The sequence below is a fragment of the Xenopus laevis genome, chromosome 7S (genome assembly GCF_017654675.1).
Source record: "Xenopus laevis strain J_2021 chromosome 7S, Xenopus_laevis_v10.1, whole genome shotgun sequence".
NCBI lineage: Eukaryota > Metazoa > Chordata > Amphibia > Anura > Pipidae > Xenopus > Xenopus laevis.
In genome coordinates, this window is record NC_054384.1 from 21,647,826 (window position 1) to 21,666,499 (window position 18,674).

Here is an 18,674-nt window from a genome sequence, read left to right on the forward strand (position 1 = left end):
ATCTCCTTTCCCTGTGACCAATTGGATTTGAAGTACCTACATTTACATATGAAGTGGAACTTTGGCTGTTTAGCCACATCACATAAGTGAACATCCATCATAGCTATATATATAGGAGCTCCTCAGAAATTGGTTATTTAGGGTTAAGGGATCCCTACACCCAGCGCAGCGCTAATTTTTATGTTTTAAGTGGTTTTAACAAGTATGTGGCATGGTAGTTAATAAAAATTGCATTTTATCCTACAAATTACAACATGGTCATGTGATAATTTTGTATAATTTGGGCCTATGGGGTTAAGTCCCATTTTGATATTTTGTGTGGCTGATTTTAAATTACAGCTTTTGTTGGGTGGCATAGTGACCTGGTGGGGTTTCTATGGAAGCTATTTTCTTTTCAAGTGTCATTTCTGATGGGGGGAAAAGTCTTATGCCAAGATACATCACTCCAGGGCCAGTACACCCAGGCGTACACCATGAGATCTGTTTGTTTCACCAAGTGAGCAATATCGGGCTGATCCCGTTGGGCCATACCGTGGAGACCCATCAATCAAGGGACCAGTGTGGTTCTTGCCCAATTGTATTTTTACACATTCCCAATAGATATCTGTCTGAATCTTGGCCAGATATTAATTGGGCAGGCTGTCGAGAAGGCCTCATATATGGGCCAATAAGCAGCTTATTATTATTTTAATATCCCCAGGAGCCAGATGTTGCTTACATGTCAAGATGGAAAAAAGAGGAATTATAGAGGGGTAAACCTAAATGAAATGGATTAAGACTATCTGCAAAAATAAGCTTCATACTTTCAGCTCGATTTGGGCATCAGACAGTGATCCTTAGGGTAAGGTCACACCTGTAGATTCGGGGAGATTTAGTTGCCCAGCGACTAATCGCCTCTTCTTTGGGGCGACTAATCTCCCCGAACTGCTTCCACCTGTCGTCCGCCTTCTAGAATGAGAAATCGCCTGCGGCATGATACTCGCGGCACTTCGTTTTCCAAAGTTGTCCGAAGTTTCCTCGTGAGGCAACTTTGGGCGACTTCGGAAAACGAAGCGACGCGAGTCGCAGGGTGACTAAATCTACCCGAATCTCCAGGTGTGACCTTACCCTAAGTGTGGAGCCCAGATATTTGCACTACTCACAAAGTAGAAAGTGATTGCAAAGTGTCGAATGCTCCTGGAGTGATGGTGCTTATCTGGTTATCATATAAAGAGAGCAGACGGACATTCCTCAGCCCGGTGAAGCTGTCGTTATGGACACAGCTGACCCGGTTATTCCGAAGCATTCTGCAAGGAGGAAATAAATAAAAGAAACATTAGCTACATTACAGGCCTGGCTGCCAGTGGAAATTTAATTGACAATAATATTCGTTTTAGCAGGAAACTAATTATAAGTAAAACACTGTTTGTTCACAGCGGATTTGTAAGCAATTTACTGTAATGAGAGGTAAAATCGTGGGCTAATTGGAATTACACATGGCATAACATTGCACAGAAATAGCCTAAACTATTTAAAGGAAAACTATATCCCCCAAACAATGTAGGTCTCTATAAAAAGATATTGCATAAAACAGCTCATATGTAAAACCCTGCTTTGTGTAAATAAACCATTTTCATAATAATATACTTTTCTAGTAGTATGTGCCATTGGGTTGCCATTTTAAAAAATAAGGGCCGCCCCCGGGATCGTAGGATTCACAGTGCACACAGCAAATCAAACAAACTATACTTCTTAGGTCACATGAGCCAATTAACAGACAGAGATCTGGCTTTTACTTCAACACTTCTTCCTGTAACAGTTAGAGTTGAAGTATTTCTGGTCAGGTGATCTCTGAGGCAGCACACAGACCATCACGAAATGATGGCTCAAGGCAAGAGATGTAAAAGGGCAATATTTACTTAAATATATATACCAGTTTGGTAAGATTCTTTAATATGGCACTTAATATGATGTAAACTTTCTGTTGCTTAAGTGTTCATTTTGGGGGTATTGTTTTCCTTTAAGGCTCATGCACTAGATGGACATTGCCCCAGGCACTACATTTTATGATTGATTTCTGTATTTCTGTAAAAATTTATATCAAGGCAAGACTTTTTTTTCCTACAAAAGGTGACAACCCTATCCACTGTCTGCAAAAAGCTGGCAGGTTCTGCTGGGCCCTGATTTGTATTTTGATTGGCCAGTTAGGATAGAAGATTCAATACTGGATGTTTAAAGCTGCTTTGTAGGAAGGAAATACATGGATAAAATAAGATAGGGGTACAAGTATGCAACCTGCTATCCAGAATGCCCAGTTTCTGCATAAGGGGACTTTCCATAACTTGGATCCCCATACCTTAAGTTTGTTATAAAGATTGTATTTTGATTGGCCAGTTAGGATAGAAGATTTAATACTTTTAGTAAGAAAATACATGGATAAAATAAAGTATGGAAACTGTTATCCAGAATGCCCATTTTCTGCATAAGGGAACTTTCCATAATTTGAATCCCCATACCTTCAGTCTGCTAAAAAAAATTGTAAAAATTAGATAAACCTAATAGGCTGGTTTTGCTTTGAATAAGGATTAATTATATCTTAGTTGTTGAGATAAAGATCAAGGTACTGTTTGGGACGGCGTCAATATGGAAGACTAACGCTTTTGCAACACTTACAGCGTCCTCAGCCCTTCCAGGCCCCGGAACATTCCGCTACGGACAGACTCCAAATGATTGGCAGTCAGATGTAATTCGCTGACAGATGCTGCCCCTTCGAACGCCGCATCTTCTATTTCTGAAATTTTGTTGTTGCTCAGGTTTCTGCAGAAACAACATTAAAAATATTTGATTTTGGAATCCATTTCTAATCAGCTGCTGAAAGCAAGGATCGCTGAATTCTGCATTGCCCAATTAAATGTAAAAAAATACTTCGAATTTCGAACTTTTTTTTGGCTACTTCGACCATCGACTACGACTTTGACTTTGAATCGAACGATTCGAACTAAAAATCGTTAGACTATTCGACCATTCGATAGTCGAAGTACTGTCTCTCTAAAAACAAATTCAACCCCCCTACTTAGCCAACTAAAACCTACCAAACATCAATGTTAGTAATGGGGAAGGTCCCCATAGGCTTTCTAACAATTTTCTGATCGAAGGGAAATCGTTCGATCGATGGATTAAAATCCTTCGAATCGTTCGATTAGAAGGATTTAATCGTTTGATCGAACGATTTTTCCTTCGATCATTCGATCGTAGGAAATGCAGTAAATCCTTCGACTTCGATATTCAAAGTCGAAGGATTTTACTTCGACGGTCGAATATCGAGGGTTAATTAACCCTCGATATTCGACCATTAGTAAATGTGCCCCAATGTCTGCATGTAATATTGAGAAATGCCCCTTCATATGACTATATGTTTTCCTGTGGCAGAAGATCTAGGAATTCTTGCCCATGGGTCCCCCTTAGGGCCAGGCCTGAGGTTTTATTAAAGGAACAGTAACACCAAAAAATGTAAGTGTTTGAATGTACTGTTGCCCTGCACTGGTAAAGATTCAAGCACACGGGCAGATTCAGGGAGATTTAGTCGCCTGGCGACTAATCGCCTCTTCTATGGGGCAACAATCTCCCCAAACTGCCTGCCGCCTGCTTTAATGACAAAACACCAGCGCGAATGCACTCGATTTCCGAAGTCGTCCGAAGTTGCCTCACGAGGAAACTTCGTGCGACTTCTGAAATCGAAGCACAGCAAGTGCATTTGCCTCACAAGGAAACTTCGGGCGACTTTGGAAATCGAAGCGCCGTGAGTGCATTGGCACTGGCGTTTTGTCATTATGGCAGGCGGCAGGCGGGGGAAGGCAGTTCGGGGAGATTGACGCCCCGCAGAAGAGGCGATTAGTCGTCGGCCGACTAAATCCCCACTAATCTGCCCGTGTGCTTGAACCCTAAAACTGGTGTGTTTGCTTGAGAAACACAACTATAGTTTATATAAACAAGCTGCTGTGTAGCCATTGGGGCAGCCATCAGTAGATAACTGATAAGTTCTGAAGAATCCCATTGTATACTACAGAGTTTATCTGTTATCTGCTGTGTATCCTTGTGACTTTTTTCATTGTTCAGCGTTGAATGGCTGTCCCCCATGGCTACACAGCAGCTTATTTATATAAATTATTGTATTGTTGCCAGTGCAGGGCAACAGTACATTATACTGTCTTTCCTTTAAAACGCTTTAATTTTTTAAATGAAGTAGAACAACCATATTGTTTGACTCTGTATTAAGAATATATAAACTGAATATATCTATATCTTTAAAATTACATTGTGGGGCTGATATATGCAACTGCCAATAGCAACTTTAATATTCCAGTTGCAGTATACTGTTTATGTCCTATGTCAAATACCTTACTATCATGCCAACATGTTTTTTATTGTACAAAGCACCTTGCAACAGCAAAACAGCAGTGTTTAGTTGCCCTTTAAAGGGATTGTTTTATTAGCACATTTACTCACATTTTCTTGAGGTGTGGGAGTTTTCTGAAAAGACCAGTGGCCTCAAGGGCAGCAATTTCATTGTTATTCAAGCGCCTGTATCATGAAAAGAAGAAAATGCACCTGAATAAATACAAATGTACATTTTATAAACAACTCTGCGACAGAGCTTTTTTTCCCTACAGATTTCCGCTCCATATTTACTTATATAGTGTTTTTAGAGGAATGTTAATAACGTGTGAAAATATACAGCGCTAAACATCTGTAGCCCAGAGCACAGTGAAATTTCCTTTTAGAGTTTTGTAATGAGCCCTGTTATTAATCTCTAATAAATATGCCCCAGTAAGTCATAAACCATCCCTAAAAATGTAATCTTTTTCACCCCTTAGCTGCATTCTGCACTGAAATCCATTTCTCAAAAGAGCAAACAGATTTTTTTATATTCAATTTTGAAATCTGACATGGGGCTAGACATATTGTCAGTTTCCCAGCTGCCCCAGTCATGTGACTTGTACTCTGATAAACTTCAGTCACTCTTTACTACAAGTTGGAGTGATATCACCCCCCTCCCTTTCCCCCCCAGCAGCCTAACAACAGAACAATGGGAAGGTAACCAGATAGCAGCTCCCTAACACAAGATAACAGCTGCCTGGTAGATCTAAGAACAACACTTAAAGGGATACTGTCATGGGGAAAAAACATTTTTTCCAAAATTAATCAGTTAACAGTGCTGCTCCAGCAGAATTCTGCACTGAAATCCATTCCTCAAAAGAGCAAATAGATTTATTTACTGGGGCAGCTGGGAAACTGACAATATGTCTAGCCCCATGTCAGATTTCAAAATTGAATATAAAAAAATCTGTTTGCTCTTTTGAGAAATGGATTTCAGTGCAGAATTCTGCTGGAGCAGCACTGTTAACTGATGGATTTTGAAAAATACATGCTTTCCCATGACAGCGTACCTTTAAGTCTACTAGAAAATAATTTAAACATTAAATAAACCAAATAGGCTGCTTCTTCTTCCAATACGGATTTATTGTATCTTAGTTGGGATCAAGTACAAGCTACTATTTTAATATAAGGGGGGAAAAAATAAATCATGTTAAAAAATTAGAATGATGTGGATAAAATGGAGTCTATTTCCTGGATAATGGGATTCTGGATAACAGATTCCATACCTGCATTTCTATTTGGGAGTTCAGAGCTAGTTCATAAGGTTCAATAACTTTGGCCAGAATCTTATGTATGTGTAAACAGAGCAGGCAGGATTCTCACTGGAGGATCCTCACAAGCTCATTATATCCTGGAGGCAAATTGAATATATACCCAAAATCTTCTAAGAGCAAAACAAATGGACATAAATTATCCAGATGCTGAGCTTTGTCCTTTCCAGTTCTTATCAAATGTTTCTGTCCATTATTCCTTAAGTTTTCCTCCAAGTGTATTGGGAAATAACTAGCACAACTCTTATTGGCCAAGGCTGATGGAGAATGAAATTTAATCCCAAATAGGAATACTGTGCTAACTCAAAATCTTCTCAGAATAGTGAGTCTACTATTCATAAAATAAGGTACCAGTAGAAAAGATGGACTCTTGCTGCACTGGATTTCCACAACTAAATACCTTGATTGGTTTTTTATCATATGTGCTGAGGTTAATCCCTTTATCACATGCGTAAAAAGTGCAATCCCAATACAGGTATGGGATCTGGTATCCGGAAAACTCATTATCCAGAAAGCTCTGTATTATGGAAAGGCCATTTCCCATGGACTCCATTTTATCCAAATAATACAAATTTTTAAAAATCATATCCCCTTTTCTTGCAATAATAAAACAGTATCTTGATCCCAATCCCAATACAATACTTGATCCCAACTAAGATATAATTAATTCTTATGGGAAGCAAAACCGGCCTATTGGGTTTATTTAATGTTTATATGATTTTCTAGTAGACTTTAGGTATAAAGATCTAAATTATGGAAAGCCCCAGGCCCCAAGCATAACAAGAGTTTGTTTTCTTAATTCTTCCACGAAGAACAGAAAACTCCACTGTAGAGAAGAAAATGATGACAAGAGATAATCAGATACGTACGAGAGATGGGGAACGAGCAATAAATTAAATCATATCTGTTACGCTTCTCATATTGTTCTCAGATTTAACGCTCATGCATTTGTTTTGTGAAAAAACATTGACAGATAAACAAAGCCCAGAGGAAATAAAAATATCAGAGTAGTAACTGTAGCTATGTTTTGCCAATAACAACTAGAAAAGACTGAAGAGGCTGTAGGTAAGTGAGATATATATTATGATCATTGATATATGCACTGCGCAGTTGGGCTGCTATACTGACAGCTCTGCTGTGGACTGAGGAATACGCTCTGGGATTTTGGTAAGCTTCAGGTTCGAGCAGTCCACCACATTGGATTCACACCGGCACTTGGGGGGACACACAACATCACTGTTACATTCACTATTCAGCTGATAATCCTCTGTCCCTATAAAGAGAAAAATCATTAGCATTGTCATGGAAGAGTACTCAGCTGTGAATATACTGCCTGAAATAAAAAAATCTATGGGAAAAAAATTATATGGTGCTGACTGTAATGCCAGGAATGGCCACATCCTTCTTGACATGTTTATGAGTATGAAATACAGCTGTCTGCAACATCGTAATATAGGATTTTTGTGAAAGCTTTTGCAAGTCACCTTCACACTAGGGCAGGGGTAGGGAACCTGCAGCTCTAGAGCCGCATGCGGCTCTTCGTCCTGCTTGCTGCGGCTCAGTCTTGCGGCTTTGCCTGTCAGGTCGTATTTACAGCCCTCGCACCTGCTGGTGGCTTCTTGAGTGTGCGACCACGGTAAGCCATGGTATAGACTTCCCAGGAGTGGCAAGATTGAGCCACAGCAAGATGATTCATCATGGTCCTTACCGCGGTCACACACTCAAGACAAGAGAGAGACGATCAGCATGGAGCTTCAGAAACAGAAGTCACATTAAACAGATGAGAACACTAGCATTTAATAGGGCTATTCAGTGTTTAATTTATTTCCAAGTAGCCCTGCATATACACAATGCACTTCTGTTTGTTGTATTCTGTTGTTGTAACAGTTAAAAAAAGTTTAAAAAAGTTTATAAGCTGTGTTATGTTTTGCGGCTCCAGACTATTTTTCTTTAGTGGGAGAGGAGCAAAATGGCTCTTTTGATAGTAAAGGTTGCTGACCTCTGCACTAGGGGTTTGCTCTGGCTTGTGAGGGATATGGCACATGGGTTTTCCCACCAGAAGAACCAGCCGTTGACTTCAACTGGAACCACTTGAGAGTGGTAGTACAGATGGGCCTGAAAATACAGTACCAGTGGCAGCCTCAGGTGCTTTTCCACCAGCACTTGCCCTCTAACTGCAATGATCTATCTAGTGATGAGACCTGGATGATAATTCAGAATATCAAAATGTGCCACTGTCCAAAGCAAGGTATTCTGTAGCAGATAACAATTAATAAAGCGATATACAGTAGATCATTTTTTGGAAGTAAGCTCTTGCAGTTGGGCCCTCTAATTCGATTCATACTCTGCAAACCCTTGCCATGAGGCAAGGAGAAAACCTTATTTTTAAAGGCAAACTGTGTGCTGGCAATTTTTCCTCTTTTCTCTTTGTGTACAAATATTGGCTTTTATCGTTTATAGCAGCTGGTCAACTCCAGAATGTGGGTTAAGCCGAGCGATGGCACAATGGTGTTTATAGCAGTTGGTCAACGCCACAGCGAGAGTTAGACCGATTGCTGGCGATTTCTTTCTGTGTTTTAGTTTAGCCGAATATTGCCTATAGCTGCCATTCAGCCTTTAAAACAGGGAATCACTTTCAGATGTATGTTAATTGGCTTGGGTTAAAAAGCTTCTTGCTTTTTCACTATAGCCCCTGAGTTAAGGGAAAGTGCATCATGGTCTTATTACTCAGTCACATTGTTTACTGGGGGACTTGATTTTAAAATTTAAATGCACTACAAAGGAAGGTAATTATTCGCAGGTGTATGTTTTTTGGCTGGGGCTTAAAAGCTCCCTGCTTTCCCACTAGAGCTCCTGAGCTAAGGGTAAGTGCACATTCGTCTTACTACTCAGTCACATTGGTTGCTGGGGGACTTGATTTTAAAAGCACTACAAACTTAGAATGCTCATAAATAGTATAGGATCACGTACAATGAGGGGCCTTGATGTGGCACGTGAACTTACTTATTTTGGACAAAGTGTGGTACACCTTATTTTTTGTAAAAATTATTTTTAAAGGCAAACCGTGTGCTGGCAATTTTTCTCTTTTTTCAAGGAGAGAACCTTGCCTCAGGCGTCAGCGAGTGGCCGGTTACAAGGGGTGGCAAAAAGCCGCCTCTTGTAACTTTAAGAGCCAGATTTCGGGTTTTAACCTGGAAATTCGGCTCTGCTAGTGCAGAGAGAGCTATTGCACTTAATGCACTAGCTATGCTGCTCCCATTAGACCCGCTCCAACGCTAATTTTTATGCGTGGAGCAAGAGAGAAGGGGTTGGCATCTGAGCCCCAGAATTGCCGCTGGTTACATTTTTGTCCTTATACGTTAACAATTAATGTAAAGTGCTGTATAATTTGCTGGTGCAATATTAATAAATGATGATGATGATGATGAAAATACTGGACTTCATTTACTATTATGAGGCAGAATGCAAGGCGCAAAACACGTAAAAACACCATAGAGAAAGCCCTTCTGCCTTGTTACTGTTGCATTAAACTTGGTTTGTGGTTCAGTGAGAACCATGACAATGAGAATTTCTATACCTGCAGGCAACCCTTGCCATTCACTTTAATGGGAAACAGTTTCTTTTTAATGCCAGGCACTTGTGCCAGTAGGTGGGTATAATTTAGAAAGTTGAATAAATACTGTTCCAATAGAGTAAACATGCAACTCATTAAGCGAATGCTTTATTAAGCAATCAATACTATTTAGCAATTATGTGTCACCTATTCAACAAGCTACTGCATGTAGCAATTATAGACTTGCATTACAGCAAAAGAGAAGAATACACAATGACGTGTGCTCAATTGCCTTTACTTTGTAAAGCAATTTGTCCATCGTTTCCTTCCTGATCAGGAGTTTACACAGCACTTTGCACATACAAGGAAATAACTCCTTGCCTTGGGTTTCATCTTGCATATCCACTTGTTTTCTTTCATTTGCTCCCTAATTGCTGTTTTTTGTTTAGGAGCAGCAGGCCCAACTCAGGCGCGGGTCTGATTACAAATGCTTAACAAAGTGTTAGTATATTAAACAATATTTTAAACGTGATGTGCTGTGCTGCATTGCTATTGATTTTCTATAGTCTAACAAGATTACAAATGTGCCACATTCATCACCGCAGCCACATTAAAGAACAATTTGAAACCCCTCTATGATCCCCATATATTAAAGATGACATACCTGGAATAAAATATTGTTCTTTTGCTGTAAAGAGAAAAGGTTGCATATTAATACTGGTTATTAGTTTACACACAAACTAAAAGGAGCACACAGATACTCACATACATTTTTACGGAAGCAAAATAGTACTCAAAAAATACTCTACGGCAGTCATCCCCAACCAGTGGCTCGTGAGCAACATGTTGCTTTCCAACCCCTTGGATGTTGCTCCCAGTGACCTCCAAGCAGGTGCTTATTTTTGAATTCTTGGCTTAAAGGCAAGCTTTAGTTGCATAAAACCATGTGTTCTGCCAAACAGAGCCTCCTGATGGCTGCAAGTCAACATAGAAGCTACCAATGCCCAATCACAGCCCTTATTCGGAAGCCCCGGGAACTTTTTGCAGACTTATGTTGCTCTCCATCATTTTTTTACACTTGAACGTGGCTCACAGGTAAAAAAAAGGTTGGGGACCCCTGCTCTACTGAGTGCTATGGTGAAGGCATGCTTCAAAACCCCTAACAGAACAGTGCCATCAAATGGTCATGAAAAGACTTACAGCTATAGTGGATGGACAGTGGAGAGGAAGGCAAACAACGGAGCAACTATTGTAAAGCAAAGTCCAAAACAGAAACCATATTCTACCTTGGGTCAGACCTTGAACAATATTACTGCCCAAAGTGGAGCAACTGCTTAACATATGGTAAAAGAGTTTCACTTGGGGGAGATCTACATATATGCTATATACAGGCATGGAACCTGTTATCCTGAAAGCTCCAAATTATGGAAAAGCTGTCTCCCATAGACTCCATTTTATCCAAATAATCCAAGTTTTTAAAAATGATTTCCTTTTTCTCTGTAATAATAAAACAGTAGCTTGTACTTGAGCCAAACTAAGATATAATTAATCTTTTTTTTTTTTGGAGTTAAAACCAGCCTATTGGGTTGATTCCATGATTCCCTTTGTTCTTTGTTGAACTCTGTATTATCATTATGGGCAGTATGATGAGTGCACCACTTCAAAAAATTAAGGATATAAAATGAACCCTGAGGGGTAGATAACTATCTGTTTCATGGTGCCCACTATAAACCCAGATAAATGAGATTTATATACAGCCTGAACCTACCTAACATTTGGGGTTAAATTGTTCTACATGTTAAATGGTTCCTAACAGGTCCAGCAAGTTTTCTTTCAACCCCCTTTTTAGTAGAGGAGGACGGACCAATCGGATAAGAAGAAGAATAAAATTGCTTTGTTCTCTCCCAGTTTCACTCTGCTTCTCCTGTTACATAATTAAAGAGCGTGATGTTCCGCTGCTTGTAGTTTATCAAGTTTAAAACGATGCTTGCCTAATGATATGTTATTAGGTTTCTACTTTGAGCAGTTACCGTACTTCTTTGTAATTTTCTTATGACTTGTTATTTAATTTAGGAAAAGAAATAACTGCAGACTTTATTAATGTAGAACAAAGGCGAGTCAGAGTGACTTTACAGTGAATTCACCTTCAACGAAGATTGGTCTGTTTATAGGATAACAAGATAAGCATACTTGAAATTTTTCCACACTGTATTTATGTTATATAACCGTTTGTATTTTATTTTTAAGGGAGCAAGGGCAGGATTCCAGGGATAGTTGCTAGGGTCAGTGACCCCATCCACCTACCCATAAGAATTCCAGGTCTGGTTGCTAGGATCAGTGACCCCATCCCCCACCCACCCATAAAAATTCCAGGGCTGGTTGCTAGGGTCAGTGACCCCATCACCCCCACCGATAGGAATACCATGACTGGTTGCTAGGGTCAGAGACCCCATTCCCCACCTTTAAAGGGATACTGTCATGGGAAAACATTTTTTTTTCAAAATGAATCAGTTAAGAGTGCTGCTCCAGCAGAATTCTGCACTGAAATCTATTTCTGAAAAGAGCAAACAGATTTTTTTATATTCCATGTTGAAATCTGATATGGGGCTAGACATATTGTCAATTTCCCAGCTGCCCCGAGTCATGTGACTTGTGCTCTGATAAACTTCAGTCACTCTTTACTGCTGTACTGCAAGTTGGAGTGATATCACCCCCTCCCTTTCCCCCCCAGCAGCCAAACAAAAGAACAATGGGAAGGTAACCAGATAGCAGCTCCCTAACACAAGATAACAGCTGCCTGGTAGATCTAAGAACAACACTCAATAGTAAAAACCCATGTCCCACTGAGACACATTCAGTTACATTGAGAAGGAAAAACAGCAGCCTGCCAGAAAGCATTTCTCTCCTAAAGTGCAGGCACAAGTCACATGACCAGGGGCAGCTGGGAAACTGACAAAATGTCTAGCCCCATGTCAGATTTCAAAATTGAATATAAAAAAATCTGTTTGCTCTTTTGAGAAATGGATTTCAGTACAGAATTCTGCTGGAGTAGCACTATTTACTGATGCATTTTGAAAAAAAAACAAGTTTTCCGATGACAGGATCCCTTTAAGAAAAACATTTACTTATGTTCTGTTGGTAACATGCCATTACCCACAATCCCCTTGGTTCTTAAAGTCTTCAGTGTAAATACATTGCTTTGTAAAGCTTTAATATGCATGACATGCATAAAAGTCATCCATGAACCTCAATAATGGTGGGGATCTATGAAGCAGAAGCAGAAGCAGAAGATGTGCAGAGGTCAGAACTGTCCAACAACAACTAAATGGTTGAACAAGAGTCTTTAGATCCCCATTAATATTGTATGTGGGCAAGTACCAGGTTCTTGTAATCCCCTGAGCACAGAATTTATTTATTTCAGTTAAGTTTTATGTGCCTGGTTCCCTGGCATCTTACCTGAACATCTGAACTTCTTGCTTTTTATCTGCCCAATGCGCTTGTTGGCGAGTCGCCGGGGACTGGCACAACGAGCTCCACTCGTCTCGATGGGGTTTGTTCTCAAAAAATCTGACAGCCACTTCAAATTGCAGTCACAGATAAAAGGATTCTGCGCCAAGTGTCTAGACAGAAGGTTTATAGATATATTACATCAAAGGATTAGTGAGTATGAATTGGAATAATGAGAGAAAAAGTGAAAGAATCAGGTATAATAGCAAGACTGTATGAGATTAATATGTTTAAAGTTGGCCATAGACGCAAAGATCTGATCATACGAATCGAGGATTCGTACGATTTTCGGAATGTGTGTGGAGAGCCCCGACATTTTTCGTCCGGCGGAGATCGGTCGTTTTGGTCGATCGGACAGGTTAGAAAATTTCTGTCGGCTGTGAATAATATCTCTGCGTGTATTGCTGATCATACGATTTTCAGTGGGAGACTGTCACTAGTTTTGGTTGGACATAGATATCGTACGATTGCTGTCAGGGGCAGAACATTGCTGATCTGTTCTTTAACTAATCTGACTGGTAAGACTTTGATCTGAATGGTTAGTGGCAGGTCGGGAGATGGGAAAGTCCGATCGTACGATGATTCATACGATCGGATCTTTGCATCTATGGCCAGCTTAAGGGAATGGTGTTCTTTATTATAGGGCAATGCCACAGCAGAAGGTTTATTTACCAAATGCTTTTAGGGCCCAAGTCTTATTTAGGTTTATTTTATTTAAGTTTACATTTAGGGCTGTATGAATGGAGCACATTGCTTTCAAGAACAAGAAGCCATGCAGCATAGTTACATAGTTATATCGGGCTGAAAAAAGACAAAGTCCATCAAGTTCAACCCCTCAAAATGAAAACCCAGCATCCATAAGAACCTCAGTGCCTTGTGTTCAAAGGGCAGCAGCACTATGCCCATACGCTGTTATGGGAGGTAGTTTCCAGTGGTGCCAGGTGTTTCAACATTTCTCGGATAATATTGCAGTGATCAGTATTCCTGGCGTGCCATTCTATTAGAGGGATATTTGAATGAACACTCTCATACAACACTGACACTTACAGAGTCTGGATGGCACGGAGAGCAGCAAAGGTGCCTTTGGCCAAACTCTGAATCTTGTTGTCGTAAAGCGACAGGAGCGACAGGTTTTGTAAGTCCTGGAAAGTGTCGGCTCGGATGCAGTTTATTTTGTTGGCGTTGAGAAGTCTGAGGACAGATAAAAACAATGGGATTAGAGACATACATGCTAATTAATGAACAGAATTATTAATGTTCTGGCCTGCAGTCCTGGTTTCCCTAGGCCTTTACTAAGCCCATTTGACCCAGTATGTATCCAAACTAGTTAAAGATCCGCTCATTTGGCGATCTCCAAGAGTACCCCCAGCTATAGTCCTATAGAAGCTCCAAGGTCTGGATTTTACGGATGGCATTACACGAAAAAATGAAGCTGCACTGGGAACTTGATTGAAGATGGAAATTGCTTTCAAATTTCTGAGGGGAAGTACTTTGCTGAAAGATAAATAACTTGGGGTGGTGGTCTCATATACATAAGACATAGAATCTGTGAAGTGACAATGGTGCACCAGGGGGACTGTTGTGCACCTACCTGGCCCTCCCTCCACATGCCCACCTGCCCAATAATACACAAACAGTCTGAATAGGGTGAAAGTACCATCAGTGCTACACATTTAGCCCGTCTCTCATTCAAGTTTGCCATGGGAAGCTACAGTTTGTTTCGTTCCTCTCACACATCAGGTGCAGAAGAGGGTTCTGGGTACAGTCATCAATATAACCCAACTGAGGGTAGAACCTTACTTACAGCAGCTGCAAGGCATGAAGACCACTAAACACACCTTTGGGGAGGTCTGCCCACCCGCCCGGCAATATCACCCTACTCCCCGTTGCTCGTGAGAGTTAGGTAAGAGGGGGGCCAGGGGGGGTTCTTAAAGCTATAGGGGAAACCAAGGTCTGCTTCCTCTATAGTTACTACACTGAATACAACATCTGAATGCTAATAGAAAATAAATATGCAACTTAAAATAAATTAAACAACAGTTACAGAATAAACCAGCATAATCTGATAACCCTTCCCACAAGAGCTTGCAATCAACAGATGTAAAATATTTGTGTATTTTGACTTGATTCTTCTTGTTTGAACACCACTTTCTTTCTCCCCATTCCTCAGTCTTACATTAAACCACACCCTGGTTGTTGGGTAAGTGGGACCCTAGCAACTGAACAGGCTTAAAACTTAACAATTGCAGAACAAAATCATTTGAAAAAACACAAAGAATATAAAGTCCAAGTGCAAACTGTCTTGGAAACAACATTATCTAAATAAAGTTAAGTAAATTCTAAGGAGAATTACCCCTTAAATTGACTAGAAAAATAAATAGGCCTTACATGGGATACACGTATGATTATGGAACAGTTATGCTTGCTGTGAAAAAATGTCAAACTGGTGGCCGTCCAGTTGTTGTACATTACAGTAGTTTGGGCCAACTATTAAAGCATGAAAATTAGTGTAAATAATGTATTATTTTTAACTGATTATTTTGTTTAACTGTCTGTTAACAAGATCCCTGAATGAAATGAAAACTGTTCATGGTCAGACAAAAGAGAAACCAAAATGGGCAGCAAGTCACTAAACAATTTGGTTCAAGGGGAATTAAGCATGAAGAATGTGAGGATCGATTCAACCATCACAAATTGTCATGATTCTAGTTAAATAAAATTTCAGAGGATTCCACAGAGCCATCACATAGGTACCTACACTTACCATGATGTTATGTCTCCATCAATATTCTGCTGCCTGTCTGGCTCAACACTGAACATTCTGCTTTTTTTGCTCAGTATATTACTTTATGAATTATGTTATCACCTGTCCCAACCATGTCCCTACTGCCTCTGCACATCAATTCCAGAGCAGTCTAGATACCAGTAATTGAAAAATTACACCACTCAAAGCTTCTGTGCAGAAGAGGCATTTTACACTTATTAATTAGAGGTTTCTGACCTTCCTCCAGCTAAGCTCACAGTAAAGGGATGGATTTTCTACTATTTACATTCTGTCCCTGGGCAATATGATGTGATCACAAAATACCTTAGTATTAGGGTGCAGATGTGTGGTTGGCTGTGGTATAAGAGAACACTGTCCATCAATATGGATGGAGGTATTATTGGTGAATGGCCATACAAATAAACATGGCAGTACTGTCTTTGGACAAAAGGTTTCAAACTGATTTTAAGGGATACAATGGCTATTTTGAGTCCATGCAGGGGACATTGGAGAAATACTTCTGCGTTTAAGTGTTAGACCCAGATGTTATTAGAAGGAGCAGGTGGCTTTGGCTTTGTATACTAATGGAAACCACTAATACACAAACAGGTCTTAATAGGGTGAAAGTACCATCAGTGCTACACATTAAACCCGTCTCTCATTCAAGTTTGCCACGAGAAGCTACAGTTTTTTTTTCATTCATCTCACACATCAGGTGCAGAAGAGAGTTCTGGGTACAGTCATCAATATAACCCAACTGAGGGTAGAACCTTACTTACAGCAGCTGCAAGGCATGAAGACCACTAAACACACCTTTGGGGAGGTCTGTAATTTTGTTGCCATATAAAACCCTGGAAAAAATGAGAATTTTGTTAGAGTTTAGAAGACAACCTTTTAGTATTTAGTGTCCAAAAGATTTTCAGAGTGTTGGACACCAATTGAACATGAAGCATAATAAGATACAACAGCAGTTTAAGTACCGACATGGGGGCAAGTCACAGACATGGAATAAGTCTATATGAGATACACAAAGGGTTTGATTTATTAGCAAAGGGCAGTAAATCCTGTCATCCAATAACATTTTTTATTTAAAAGGCATGTAAAGTCTAAAATAGAATAAGGCTAGAAATGCTGTATTTTGTATACCAAATATAAACATGAACTTACTGCACCACAAGCCTAATCAAACAAATAATTTATGCTTTCAAAGTTGGCTACAGGGGGCCACCATCTTGTAACTTTATTATACATCTTTGCAAGACTAAGACTGTGCACATGCTCAGTGTGGTCTGGGCTGCTGGGCTGCTTAACAAAGCTGCTTGAGTTCTGCATGGCTGGGAAGTAAGGCGAGGGCTCCCCCTGCTGTTCATAAGTATGATTGTTTCATTGTAGGGACCGTCTGACAATTCCTATCCACAGCAGTAAATGAAGGGAGAATTTCACTGCATACAGTCAGGTCTCTTATAAAAAAGGTACACATTTTTTAATTAAAGTATATTGGAGATAGGTTTCTTTTTCATTAAAGAAAGTAAAAATGGGGTATTATTTTTTTGCCTTTACATGCCCTCTAATTGTTCTACCTGCAGCTGGCAGAAAAAAATTAATCTATAAGTTACTGCCCAGGTGCAAATGTGCCCCAGTCTTGATAAATAAACCCCACTTCTCGATGGGTACGTTAAGGGGGCGGTTCACATTTCAGTTCACATTTCAGTTAATTTTTAGTTTGTTATAGAATTCCCAATTCTAAACAACTTTTCAACTGGCATTCTTTTTGATTTTTTTATATATAGTTTTTTTTAATTATTTTCCATAATTTTTTTCACTCTTTCCAATTTTCAAATGTCACTGAACCCATCAAAAAAAAACAATGCTCTGATGCAACAAACTAGCACTTAGATATTATGAGTCTATTGCAAGTTAACGAATCAAAGCAAAGACCTGATTGGATGATATAGGTAATTAGACTACTGCAGTCTAGAATTTGCTATGGTTCTATGCATTGCTTTATACTATTGAAACCAGGACTATGTGGTTTAAAGCATTTTTGCAAAGTCTAGAACAAGATGGGAAGTACAACCACCAGTGGTTTAACTAGATGTTACTGGGCCCCAGAGCAAATTAATTTTAGGGCTGCCAACATATCCAGAGATTGCCCTGTTTTACCAATAAATGTTGAAATTGCTCATTATTTGGGCCTCATGGGGCCCCTATGCTTTCTAGGCCCCCCTGCAGCCACAGGGTCTGCTTCTTCTTTAGTTACACCCCTGACAACCACAATAATGAGTTAAATGGGAATCTAATAACTGCATGTGAGTACGGGAAGCTTTTCCCTTCATGTGGACTTCTCCCCAAGATGACACATCCTCAGATAATTTGTTAGTTTATAGTTTTTTCCAATGTTGATAATTGGAATTGGTTGTAGCCCACAGCGTCTTCAGAAAAGCAAACCAAAAATACACTGGCTGCAGGGAATAAAGAATCATCAGGAGAAATTTCGCCACATCTAATATGCACGGATACATTCATTAGCGTGGATCTCCTTATGTATTCAAAATGAATTCTGAGTTATAGGAGATACAGCACAGAGTCTGGGGATCCCCAGCTGGATGCTCGGCGGAAGCCAATGCCAAGTTTCCACTACGATGAAATTAAAGGGGAAAAAGGACTATGTTTTACAACTAAGGTTTAATATCCTGCTTTAGTGTCTTTAATAGGCAGTTATATGGAAAATGTGCCCTACTTAAAAGCAGAGTGGCAGTCTCATATATGTTTTAGTTTTAAAAAGCTATACATATAAATGTATTGATTACAAATCCTAGTTTATTCTCTGGTTGTGAGACCTACCATATTGCTGCCTATAGCAATAAGGGCACTCTCTTGCTGTCATAAAGCCTACTGCATAAGGTCATCAGATCATGATAATGTTAGGCAGAAACTAGCAATTGCAACTAATTTAATTGCTATAACTTTGCAGGCAGTTAGGGTTGCTACATTTGAAAAATAAACGTATTAGCTGGGGAGAGTAAGGTGGGTGGAGCAGTGACATAGTGGGCAGGGCAATGGTGTAAGTGGGCGAGGCTATGATTTAAATAAGCAGTCAGTGATACAAAAGAGAAAATGGTGATGTAAAAGGGCGGGACTTGTCACTGATTATCCAGACCAA

General features: G+C 39.8%; 1 protein-coding gene across 1 annotated transcript in view; it reads right to left on the minus strand.

Moving 5' to 3' along the window:
- The window catches only part of slit1.S (slit guidance ligand 1 S homeolog), a 233,092-nt gene that overhangs the window by 35,460 nt on the left and 178,958 nt on the right, over window positions 1-18,674 (minus strand). Inside the window, 8 exon segments of the mRNA NM_001087109.1 lie at window positions 1,143-1,286; window positions 2,653-2,796; window positions 4,486-4,560; window positions 6,816-6,960; window positions 9,905-9,928; window positions 12,697-12,860; window positions 13,795-13,938; window positions 16,291-16,362. Coding sequence (NP_001080578.1) covers window positions 1,143-1,286; window positions 2,653-2,796; window positions 4,486-4,560; window positions 6,816-6,960; window positions 9,905-9,928; window positions 12,697-12,860; window positions 13,795-13,938; window positions 16,291-16,362 — 912 coding nt within the window.